This window comes from Amia ocellicauda, chromosome 18 (genome assembly GCF_036373705.1).
Source record: "Amia ocellicauda isolate fAmiCal2 chromosome 18, fAmiCal2.hap1, whole genome shotgun sequence".
NCBI classification, from domain to species: domain Eukaryota; kingdom Metazoa; phylum Chordata; class Actinopteri; order Amiiformes; family Amiidae; genus Amia; species Amia ocellicauda.
In genome coordinates, this window is record NC_089867.1 from 8776113 (window position 1) to 8787235 (window position 11123).

The window sequence follows — 11123 nt, forward strand, 5'->3', positions numbered from 1 at the left end:
GATTGTACATTTGCCATTACTCAAAAACGTAATAAACAGACTCCCGGAAACAGTGTTTAATGTGAATAATACAACCAGCTTTTATTGGTTCTGTTATTACAAATGAGGCCCACCTTACACTCTATTGGTCTTTACGTATATCGAGGCCCGCCCCCGATGTTTCTGATTGGCCCCCCAGTCCTGGGCATATGTGAGCCCATTGAATGAGTTACTAAATAGGATACATTGTAGCTTGCAGGGAGCTCGCTATTGTATCGGTTCTTTTAACTTGACGGATTGAAAGTCCACCTTGCAACTCATGGTTAAGTTCATAATGTTGCTTATTTTGTAGTTTGATTGTATTATCTTATTGTGCAATGACGAATATATTGTTCTACCTCTTTGGCTCCGAGACAAACGAGCAAAGCATCCTAGAGAACATGTCTTATGTGATGCTCTTGATGGGGGGTGTAACGTTTTTAATTTTACTCTTTGAAAACGTGCCCTATGGCAGGTATGCTTCAAAGAGGTACGGCTTCCCGGTTAATGTCAAATTCGCCTGGTTTGTGCAAGAGATGCCTGCCTTGGTCGTTCCGCTCTTGCTATTATTGACTACCTCTGCTGCAAGAGCCTCTTATTTACCCAACCGGCTGCTCATCGCAATGTATCTGTGCCACTACCTTCAAAGGTAAGTACACCTGAAGTGGATGGTAAATGAATCTAATAGGCCGATACTGAATGGATTATCAACTGGTATAATTCAGTTACATTCAAAAGTGTTATTGGCATGACAAGGGTAGAGAAGTATTGCCAGCGAATTTACAGCAGACAACTAAAGATAACATAGAATAAGTACAAATCCAAATGTGCATTTCCAAGAATAATCATTAAAAATGTGGCACCAGAGTTTTGCACTACTCATGCTAATCTGGGTCTATGAAACCAACCTGTAAGCTTGTGGCTGTCAGTCATGTTTGTATTGGTTCAATACTTTGCAATTGACCAGTTTCATAGCACCTGCTTTTAATTAATACAGTATCCTTATTAATATTGCAATCGGTTTTTTATAGTGTTGGTGCGATTATGATAAAGAAATCATACTATTATTTTTTTCAGGTCGCTGATTTACCCCTTCTTAATACGAGGAGGAAAACCGACCCCCTTTCTTTCTTTTGCAAGTGCATTTGTTTTCTGTGTGTTCAATGGATATCTACAAGTAAGATACTTGAGCCACTTTGCAATGTACCCTGCAGAATGGATAACACAGCCATGCTTTATCCTAGGTAAACTCCTTTTTTACATTTCATTTAGACCAACACTGCATGAGCTTTAGCTATTTAAATTAAATACAAGCACAATGCTGTTCAATCTTCGGGAAACCATAATTATTACATGTTGGATGTGCAGTACAAGAAACTGTTTAATTGCTATATAATGGTAGAAGAGCTAAAACTGTTTGTACATCATAATTATTCAGCATCCACCTGCTTTAAGAAAGCTGGGTTCCCTGTTAATTTTTCTGTCTTAAGTACTATAAAGCATCATGCTTCTCTTCATTAAAACAAACCAATTATGTTTTGAGTGCTTTACTTTATCTCTTGATTTGCTTTTAGGATTCATAATGTGGTTAATGGGGATGCTGATAAATATACACTCGGATCATATTCTTAGAAATCTCAGAAAACCTGGAGAAACGGACTACAAAATACCAAAGGGTAAATATCCAAGCAAGAGAAGTCTTATTAATTGTATTTGGTTACAACTTACTTTGATGTGTTCTATTAATAATAATAATAATAATAATAATAATAATAATAATAACAACAATGAATTAGTGGTAGTAGTATTGTTTTCATTGTTATAATTTTCCAGTATACCACTATGTTAAAAACCTAATTTCAACAAACCACATAAAATATGTATTCAGTGTAATTGATAGCCTACACAGTGGCAAGAAATCTACACAAACTTTGAATGGATGGCTTGTCACACAATATAAGAAAATGTCCAGTAGATGGAACCATTTTTTGAGTAGTTTACTTTGGTTGTTCACTTCTTGAATGATACCATTCTAAATGAGATGCCCAAAGATCCCTTTTTGAGATAATATTGCTAGTCATCCTGTAAAAATATGGTTTAGAACAATTCTTACTTTCCACCCCAGTTTGGACAATTAAGCAATTGATGATGATGTTAAAACATTCACAAATATTGAGAGAGAGAGAGAGAGAGAGAGAGAGAGAGAGAGAGAGAGAGAGAGAGAGAGAGAGAGAGAGAGAGAGAGAGAGAGAGAGAGAGAGAGAGAGAGAAGGGGGGGGGCACAGAGAAGCCTAGAATACTCATTTTTGATGGCTTATATCGAGGTCAGGGAAAGATCAATGAATCAAATAAAGGTGGCCGTTTAAGCAAACCACAGATGCATACATTAAAACATCAATGAGCATAGTGACTGCAGGCCTTCTCTTCATTAATATTAACATTCATAATATATGTAAATACATAACAGAACCATTGTGGGCAAAAAAACTAAACGCTGGCCTCACAGGAAATCTGAAATATTTACATTCCAGTCGTCTGCTAACTGTTAGCGCTTTGCTCAAGCCTTCATACAGCTGGGGAAGTTCCCCTAGGTGTTTCATTGGCTCTTTGACCTAGCAATGACAGCATGGAGTTGCAACTGCATTCTCATGTCTGTCAGGCCGATCTCCCTGGGAAACAGCACTCCAGCCATTTACTAATTGAAAGTGGGGCAGCTGTCTGCAATACTGCAAGGCCAGATAGAGTTGCATATGGTTGCAGCGAAAACCAAACAAACCGGGAGAGTACATACCGAAATGAGACAACTCTTGCCATAAAGGTTACATGACAGCCAGTTCAGGACAATGGATATTTGCATTAATTAATCTGTATCTGTTCAGTGATAGTGGTAGAGTTGGTTATTCTTATTGACCTGTGAATTTTACATGGCATTATTTTTATATATATATATATATATATATATATAATACACATAGTAAATTTGTGAGTCATTGCATTTGCACCTGTTCAATGCATTAAGAATGTTAATTGTAGATGGCAGTTTAAAATAACATCCTGTGATCTATGCTCACTGATTTGTAAGAAAGCTATTCATATATGGAGGCTTAGACCATTTCTAAACTTGTAGTTATGAGCAAATAATGGAAAGTTAATTTGATGAAGCACCACACATCAGTACACGGAGTCTGTGACAAGTCTAATTTACTGAGACATCTGTCTGCTGTGTTGTGAATACGCCGATGGCAGACACATATTAAATCAGGCATGCCAGAAAACAGTCAATTACAATAATCTAACCTCGAAGTGATAAAAGCATAGATAAGAATGGGGTCAGCAAACTGTTGACAGCTTTAGCCTACACCTTGCAATAATAGGGTTTGGACAAATTGAATAAGATGTTTAAAATGTTTACTGGGTATTCACAACCTTAGTTTTGGCCAAAAAGAAACTATGAATAATTTAATAAACACCTGCATATTTATGTGCTCTACTGATCAAACCTGTATTCTGCCCTTGGTATCAGTGTTTTACGGTGTTTACCCTAAAAAGGAAAGAAAGAAATGCATCTTCTGGGTGTTCCTGCAATGACAATATCCACATAAGTCTGCCATCAGAATCCATAAAATCCCAGCAAGCTATGACAGATGAAGCCTATAGACATGTTGCAACATATTCGGTACAAAAATGTGCACAACTGATTGCCCACACCTAAACGTCATCTCCAACAATCTACCAGAGGCATGTGATTACTACACATATATAATTCAAACAGTGTAGCCTACTGTTGGTGGTGTTATGACATTGGGCTCATTTAGCTGCCATGTCTGTGATCAATTGAATCCATTGGGTTTGTGGCGGGCCAGAATCATTGCCCAGTGCTCCTCCCAGATGGCAAGGATTTAAGAAGACCACACTCCTAACAGACACAGATTCTGCGCAACTTCTTAATAAACAATGAAATAACACCTAACACATACTTTGGCTAATGTAGTGGAGTCTGTGTGATACCATAATGTGCCGGAGCCTTGGATCTTCTGTTATGTTTAACATTGACATTTCACATTTGTGTTATTTTGTCTTTCAGGTGGCTTGTTTAGATATGTATCTGGTGCAAATTTTCTTGGCGAGATTATGGAGTGGGCTGGGTTTGCTGTGGCCTCTTGGTCAATTCAGAGTGCTTCCTTTGCCATTTTTACCTTGGTGGTGCTCTCCAGTCGGGCTGTTTCCCATCATCGGTAAGAGATGCATATTTGTCTGCCTATAATGGGTTATATTTAAAGTGGTTTTGGAAAGCCTAAATTAATTGTAGGAGGCACATGAAGGTGCCAGCTGCATTTGGCACAACTACCATATAATTAATTGTGGCAGCAGGCAAATTCCCATCAGAAGGACATAATACCATAAACAGTGTGTCTGGATTTCCTAAAATGGTGGAATTTTCTTTGCTTAAATGGGAAAATTTAAGTACAATAGAAATCACTCGGAAAAGGGGTAATGCATGCACAATCTAGATTGTGTTAAAGGTGAGCTGTACAAACGAGGAGCACTGTCTTAAACCAGTGGAAATGCACAAAACATTAAGTCTAAGCTCAATTGGATATTTTTCTTCACTTTATTTGGTTGGCTTTACTCTTCCAAAATTAATACAATGAAAAAGTAATGTAAAATGGCACACAGAAGATATACCATTATCTTTGAGTTGCACTTACAGTGAGGGGAAAAAAGTATTTGATCCCCTGCTGATTTTGTACGTTTGCCCACTGATAAAGAAATGATCAGTCTATAATTTTAATGGTAGGTGTATTTTAACAGTGAGAGACAGAATAATAACAAAAAAATCCTGAAAAACGCATTTCAAAAAAGTTATAAATTGTTTTGCAATTTATAATCGGCAAGATTTCTGGCTCCCAGGTGTCTTTTATACAGGTAACGAGCTGAGATTAGGAGCACTCTCTTAAAGGGAGTGCTCCTAATCTCAGCTCGTTACCTGTATAAAAGACACCTGTCCACAGAAGCAATCAATCAATCAGATTCCAAACTCTCCACCATGGCCAAGACCAAAGAGCTGTCCAAGGATGTCAGGGACAAGATTGTAGACCTACACAAGGCTGGAATGGGCTACAAGACCATCGCCAAGCAGCTTGGTGAGAAGGTGACAACAGTTGGTGCGATTATTTGCAAATGGAAGAAACACAAAATAACTGTCAGTCTCCCTCGGTCTGGGGCTCCATGCAAGATCTCACCTCGTGGAGTTTCAACGATCATGAGAACGGTGAGGAATCAGCCCAGAACTACACGGGAGGATCTTGTTAATGATCTCAAGGCAGCTGGGACCATAGTCACCAAGAAAACAGTTGGTAACACACTACGCTGTGAAGGACTGAAATCCTGCAGCGCCCACAAGGTCCCCCTGCTGAAGAAAGCACATGTACAGGCCCGTCTGAAGTTTGCCAATGAACATCTGAATGATTCAGAGGAGAACTGGGTGACAGTGTTGTGGTCAGATGAGACCAAAATCGAGCTCTTTGGCATCAACTCAACTCGCCGTGTTTGGAGGAGGAGGAATGACCCCAAGAACACCATACCCACCGTCAAAAATGGAGGTGGAAACATTATGCTTTGGGGGTGTTTTTCTGCTAAGGGGACAGGACAACTGCACCGCATCAAAGGGACGATGGACGGGGCCATGTACCGTCAAATCTTGGGTGAGAACCTCCTTCCCTCAGCCAGGGCATTGAAAATGGGTCGTGGATGGGTATTCCAGCATGACAATGACCCAAAACACACAGCCAAGGCAACAAAGGAGTGGCTCAAGAAGAAGCACATTAAGGTCCTGGAGTGGCCTAGCCAGTCTCCAGACCTTAATCCCATAGAAAATCTGTGGAGGGAGCTGAAGGTTCGAGTTGCCATACGTCAGCCTCGAAACCTTAATGACTTGGAGAGGATCTGCAAAGAGGAGTGGGACAAAATCCCTCCTGAGATGTGTGCAAACCTGGTGGCCAACTACAAGAAACGTCTGACCTCTGTGATTGCCAACAAGGGTTTTGCCACCAAGTACTAAGTCGAAGGGGTCAAATACTTATTTCCCTCATTAACATGCAAATAAATGTATAACTTTTTTGAAATGCGTTTTTCTGGATTTTTTTGTTGTTATTCTGTCTCTCACTGTTAAAATACACCTACCATTAAAATTATAGACTGATCATTTCTTTGTCAGTGGGCAAACGTACAAAATCAGCAGGGGATCAAATACTTTTTTCCCTCACTGTATGTGAAGCCATGCAATGTAGAGTCCCATCTTCATACTATCATAATCTGCATGCTAATAAATGTTAAATAGAATCAATTTGATTTTGATCAAGGACTGCCAAGAGTATTGTTATATTGATTGGCATTCATTATGGCTACTGCATGAAAGCATCACAGTTAAAGATGAAAGATTTCTCGTTTCCATTGATCAAGTGCTCAAACATTGAAGAGTTGCACTCTTCCAATATGGACAATGCTTTTGGCCCTGATGTGAGGGTTTCTTTTAATGTTCAGCTCATATTTTAATGCAAATATATTAGTTTTTTTAAATGTACCATTGAGAATCCTTTTTCAATGGCCTACTAATATGATCCTGGCTTCTAGGGCCGCCGCAGCTGTCTTTGAAAAATATTTTGTTTTAATTTCCTGTTTCTGAAGTAAAATCAGTTTCATAGTTCTCAGTAAGGATATTATCTGTGGTCAAAAGCAGCAGTTTTATAACCAACAAAAAACTAATTTAAAGCAGGTGTACCAGCCTCATCTCTAAAATTATGTAATCCACTGTAGTAGTAGTGTATTTTTATTAAACTTAATATACATTTAGTAACTCTTAAATGCATATAGCATTCGGGAATTCAATTGTATCATTTAAACTGGAATCATGACTGATTTATGAGGATAATTATTGTGTTGAACCTTTTCAGATTAAATAATTTAATAATAAGACCGCTCAGGGTTTATTTATATCCAATAAGTTTATATGAGTTTAAACAGAGAAACAGACGGAATAATCAAAGACAGAATATCAACCTTGAAATGTTTACACTTAATGAGGTCTAGTGCTAAACATTGCCATGACCAATAGATTTTTTGTATTAATTCATATATTACCAGAGGATTGTAGAAGTTATTACATATTTACATGATGGAAGTTCTATGTTGTGGTGAATCCAGAGTTTAAGTTAATTAAATGTTATTTGAAGAATTGAAAATAATTTGGTTATAAACATATTTATATGATGTTCAATTTGTGTACTATATATATATATATATATATATATATATATATATGTTTTTTTTATGTGAACCAAGTTCATTCTGATCATCTAATTGTATACTAATTATTTTCTTACAGGTGGTATCTTGAAAAGTTTGATGACTATCCAAAATCAAGAACAGCTTTGATACCTTTCCTGTTCTGATGGGCAAGCACATCTGCAATGACAGAAAGGGGTAGAAAACTCTGGGCTGGAGGGTTTCTGGTTTTAATTCCACCTCAGGTTTTACTTATAGTGATTACTAACTGATTATTAAGATAGGATGTCATTTCACCTGTTCATTACAGTTCTACGTCAGTGGCTAATTGGAAGGTACCTATAAACCTATAGGAATCCAGCCCTCGAGGACTGGAATTGCCCACCTCTGATGTAAATTATTCAACAACATTTGAAAATCTGACCCGAAATATTTAATGTTAAAAAACGGCTTAGAAACAGAGGTCTGTCAAATCTGATAGCACTCAAAAAGGCAAGGTCAGTCCTATAAGGATGTGGTTTAAAATCACTTACTATAGATAGTTTAGACTGACGATCCTTGTTTTATTCAAAACTCATACTTGAACTTCAATGTATTTAAAGGAGGGGTTGTTATGAGAAACACTTCATCTCTTAGATTAAGAAAAGTATGCACAGTTTTCCTATGATATACCGTTATATTTGTATGTATTGCTTTTATTCATTTCTTAGCAGATGCCCTTACCTGGACACTCTTTTTTAATTCATATTTTCTGAATCATAAATGTTCTTTAAATTGGTAGTATTATAAAGGGCCTCAGAATAAGGATACTTATTCAAGATCAGACATTGATAAAATATTGTGAATAACTGGGGATTTTCACAATTCATTTAATTTTACAGTGAAAGAAGAGTTATAGATGGTTAAATATAGGTTTCACATATGAATTGTATATATTTATAGAATGCATAGGGTGTTGAAAATGTATCTCAACAGAAGAGAGATGTTGGAACAGAAATGAACACATGGTTTCAAATGGGATTAAACCTGAGGCCAAAACATGACGACAGAGTTCACTGTATTCCCTTTACAACATACTGTATCAAGAACTTGCAGACATTTTCTTGGGAAGGATACATTGAATTATAGGTTATCTAAAACTCTAGGTCATTCAAGCCATCAGGGGCTTTAGAAGGGAAAAAAGGAAATTGCATTTTTTTGCCGTCATCACACTCAGGGGCATTAACTGTATTAATCAGACGTCACATTATCTGAAATAGAAAGGGCTCTACCGAGACACGAATGTAGAAGGAAATAAAAATCATCTCTAATACCCCAATCACTTATTTGTCTTCAGGTGCTCTTGCTTGGCTAGGCCATTTTTAGTAGTGCAGCAGGTTGTTTTACAGCTGTGGTGTAATTACAACTCTATTCGATAAGGTCAGTTTTATAATTCAAATGGCTACGTTTACATGAACAATGTTACGTACTTCACATGTTAAAATTATCACTTTACTAATGCAGTATATACACCGATCAGCCATTACATTATGACCACCTGCCTAATATTGTGTAGGTCCCCCTTTTGTCGCCAAAACAGCCCTGACCTGTCGAGGCATGGACTCCACTAGACCTCTGAAGGTGTGCTGTGGTATCTGGCACCAAGACGTTAGCAGCAGATCCTTTAAGTCCTGTACGTTGCGAGGTGGGGCCTCCATGGATCGGACCTGTTTGTCCAGCACATCCCACAGATGCTCTATTGGATTGAGATCAGGGGAATTTGGAAGCCAAGTCAACACTTTGAACTCGTGATTCATCAGACCAGGCCACCTTCTTCCATTGCTCCATGGTCCAGTTCTGATGCTCACGTGCCCATTGTAGTCACTTTCGGCAGTGGACAGGGGTCAGCATCGGCACCCTGACTGGTCTGTGGATACGCAGCCCCATACGCAACAAACTGCACTGCACTGTGTGTTCTGACACCTTTCTATCAGAACCAGCATTCACTTTTTCAGCAATTTGAGCTACTGTAGCTCGTCTGTTGGATCGGACCACACGGGACAGCCTTCACTCCCCACGTGCATCAATGAGCCTTGGCCGCCCATAACCCTGTCGCCGGTTCACCGCTTTTCCTTCCTTGGACCACTTTTGATAGGTACTGACCACTGCAGACCAGGAACACCCCACAAGAGCTGCAGTTTTGGAGATGCTCTGACCCAGTCGCCTAGCCATCACAATTTGGCCCTTGTCAAAGTCGCTCAGATCCTTACGCTTGCCCATTTTTCCTGCTTCTAACACATCAACTTTGAGGACAAAATGTTCACTTGCTGCCCAGTATATCCCACCCACTGACAGGTGCCATGATAACGAGATTATCAGTGTTATTCACTTCACCTGTCAGTGGTCATAATGTTATGGCTGATCGGTGTGTGTGTGTGTGTGTGTGTGTGTGTGTGTGTGTGTATATATATATATGTATATATATATATATGTGTGTATATATATATATATGTGTGTATATATATATATATATATATATATATATGTGTGTATATGTGTGTATATATATATATGTATATGTATATGTGTGTGTATATATATATATATATATATATATATATATAGATATAGATATAGATATATCTTTACAACTATGCAAATTAATCTCATAGGTGAGTCCCCCCCACCTCTATCTCTCTTTGATTGAATTCTCTGTTTACTAAAATGTATAAACAAGGTTTTAAAAACATGTCAAAAAGTATGAATGTCCAAAATGTAGTGCACCACTTTACTGATTGTTTTTCAAGTCTGCACACCCCTCGCGGATCTGCTGTAATTTGAGTGGATCTGTAGTCCTGTTCAGATATGATGTAAAGCAGGTTTGCAGGAGCTGTATTTTCCACATTTCCAAATCATGACATACTGAGCACAAAAATATGAAATAGTTACAAAACAAACAAAAAAATAATCCTCTTATGTATCATGAAAGTTACAAGCAAAGTTTGGATTTTGTTTTTCTCTGATTGGGTTTTTGTAAGACAGCTTTAAAGTCTACTAACAATCTCATTCAAATGTTTTTCTTAAAGTATAATTTGTAATCTTGTCAAAGGGAAAAAACATAACATTTGTTTTTGAAACAATGTTTTTGGCAGATTTGACTGTTAACAAATTTGTAAATAAAATAAAATGACTGGTCACTGTTTTTACTTCTAACATGCCTTTTTAAAATTGGTCATGTGGTGAAATAAAAACATCTTCTAAAGGCACATTAACATATCATCTTCTCCCAAGTCAAGTTTTTCCCTTTTTATGCATGAGTTACACTAATATAAATCAATCTGATCCGATTGGTCACTTAAAGTAAGTTAAGTGCTGGTTCCGCTGTGAAAAACTCCTTATGTTATCTGCAAGCATCACAAACTGTGCCTATGACAAATGTATTGCTAAGCTGAAATTGTTCATGCTTGCTTTGTCAGTATTAAGAGCAGTGCGTTGGGAGCAGATGACTAGAAAGAAACTATAAAGCAAAATAACATTTCTCTCACCATGAGGTATGTTTTCATTAAAGATGCTTCATAATTCAAGGTCATTATTTTGTCTGGAGCTTTTTCCATTTTTCTTTGCTTCTTCTTTTTAACAAGCAAACACAAAGCAATGAAATGCACCTTATCTTTTTTACTGAAAGGTTACTTGGATTTATTTTTCTCTACTACAGCAATAAATCATGTTTACCTATCCTCATGCTCTCTCTTTTTTTTTTTTTTTTTTTTCTCTTTTCTTCTTTTTCTTATTTTCTTCATAACCTCTACTAGTGTGTTAAAAACATTTGATTAACAATAATT

The 11123-nt window shown here is 37.5% G+C and overlaps 1 protein-coding gene across 1 annotated transcript; it reads left to right on the plus strand.

Moving 5' to 3' along the window:
- The first annotated feature begins 200 nt into the window (after nucleotides 1-200).
- srd5a1 (steroid-5-alpha-reductase, alpha polypeptide 1 (3-oxo-5 alpha-steroid delta 4-dehydrogenase alpha 1)) lies at nucleotides 201-10910 on the plus strand. Its single transcript, XM_066690901.1, has 5 exons — nucleotides 201-667; nucleotides 1096-1262; nucleotides 1593-1694; nucleotides 4103-4253; nucleotides 7403-10910. Exons 1-5 carry the CDS (start codon nucleotides 357-359, stop codon nucleotides 7467-7469), a joined length of 798 nt encoding a protein of 265 aa, XP_066546998.1. The 5' UTR covers nucleotides 201-356; the 3' UTR covers nucleotides 7470-10910.
- Nucleotides 10911-11123: the final 213 nt, after the last annotated feature.

Bases quoted from the DNA above. Each gene is read 5' to 3' on its own strand.
- srd5a1 (XM_066690901.1), top strand. From the start codon at position 357: ATGACGAATATATTGTTCTACCTCTTTGGCTCCGAGACAAACGAGCAA. The intron at 668-1,095 runs GTAAGTACACCT...TATTTTTTTCAG, and splicing joins CTGTGCCACTACCTTCAAAG to GTCGCTGATTTACCCCTTCT. The intron at 4,254-7,402 runs GTAAGAGATGCA...ATTTTCTTACAG, and splicing joins CGGGCTGTTTCCCATCATCG to GTGGTATCTTGAAAAGTTTG.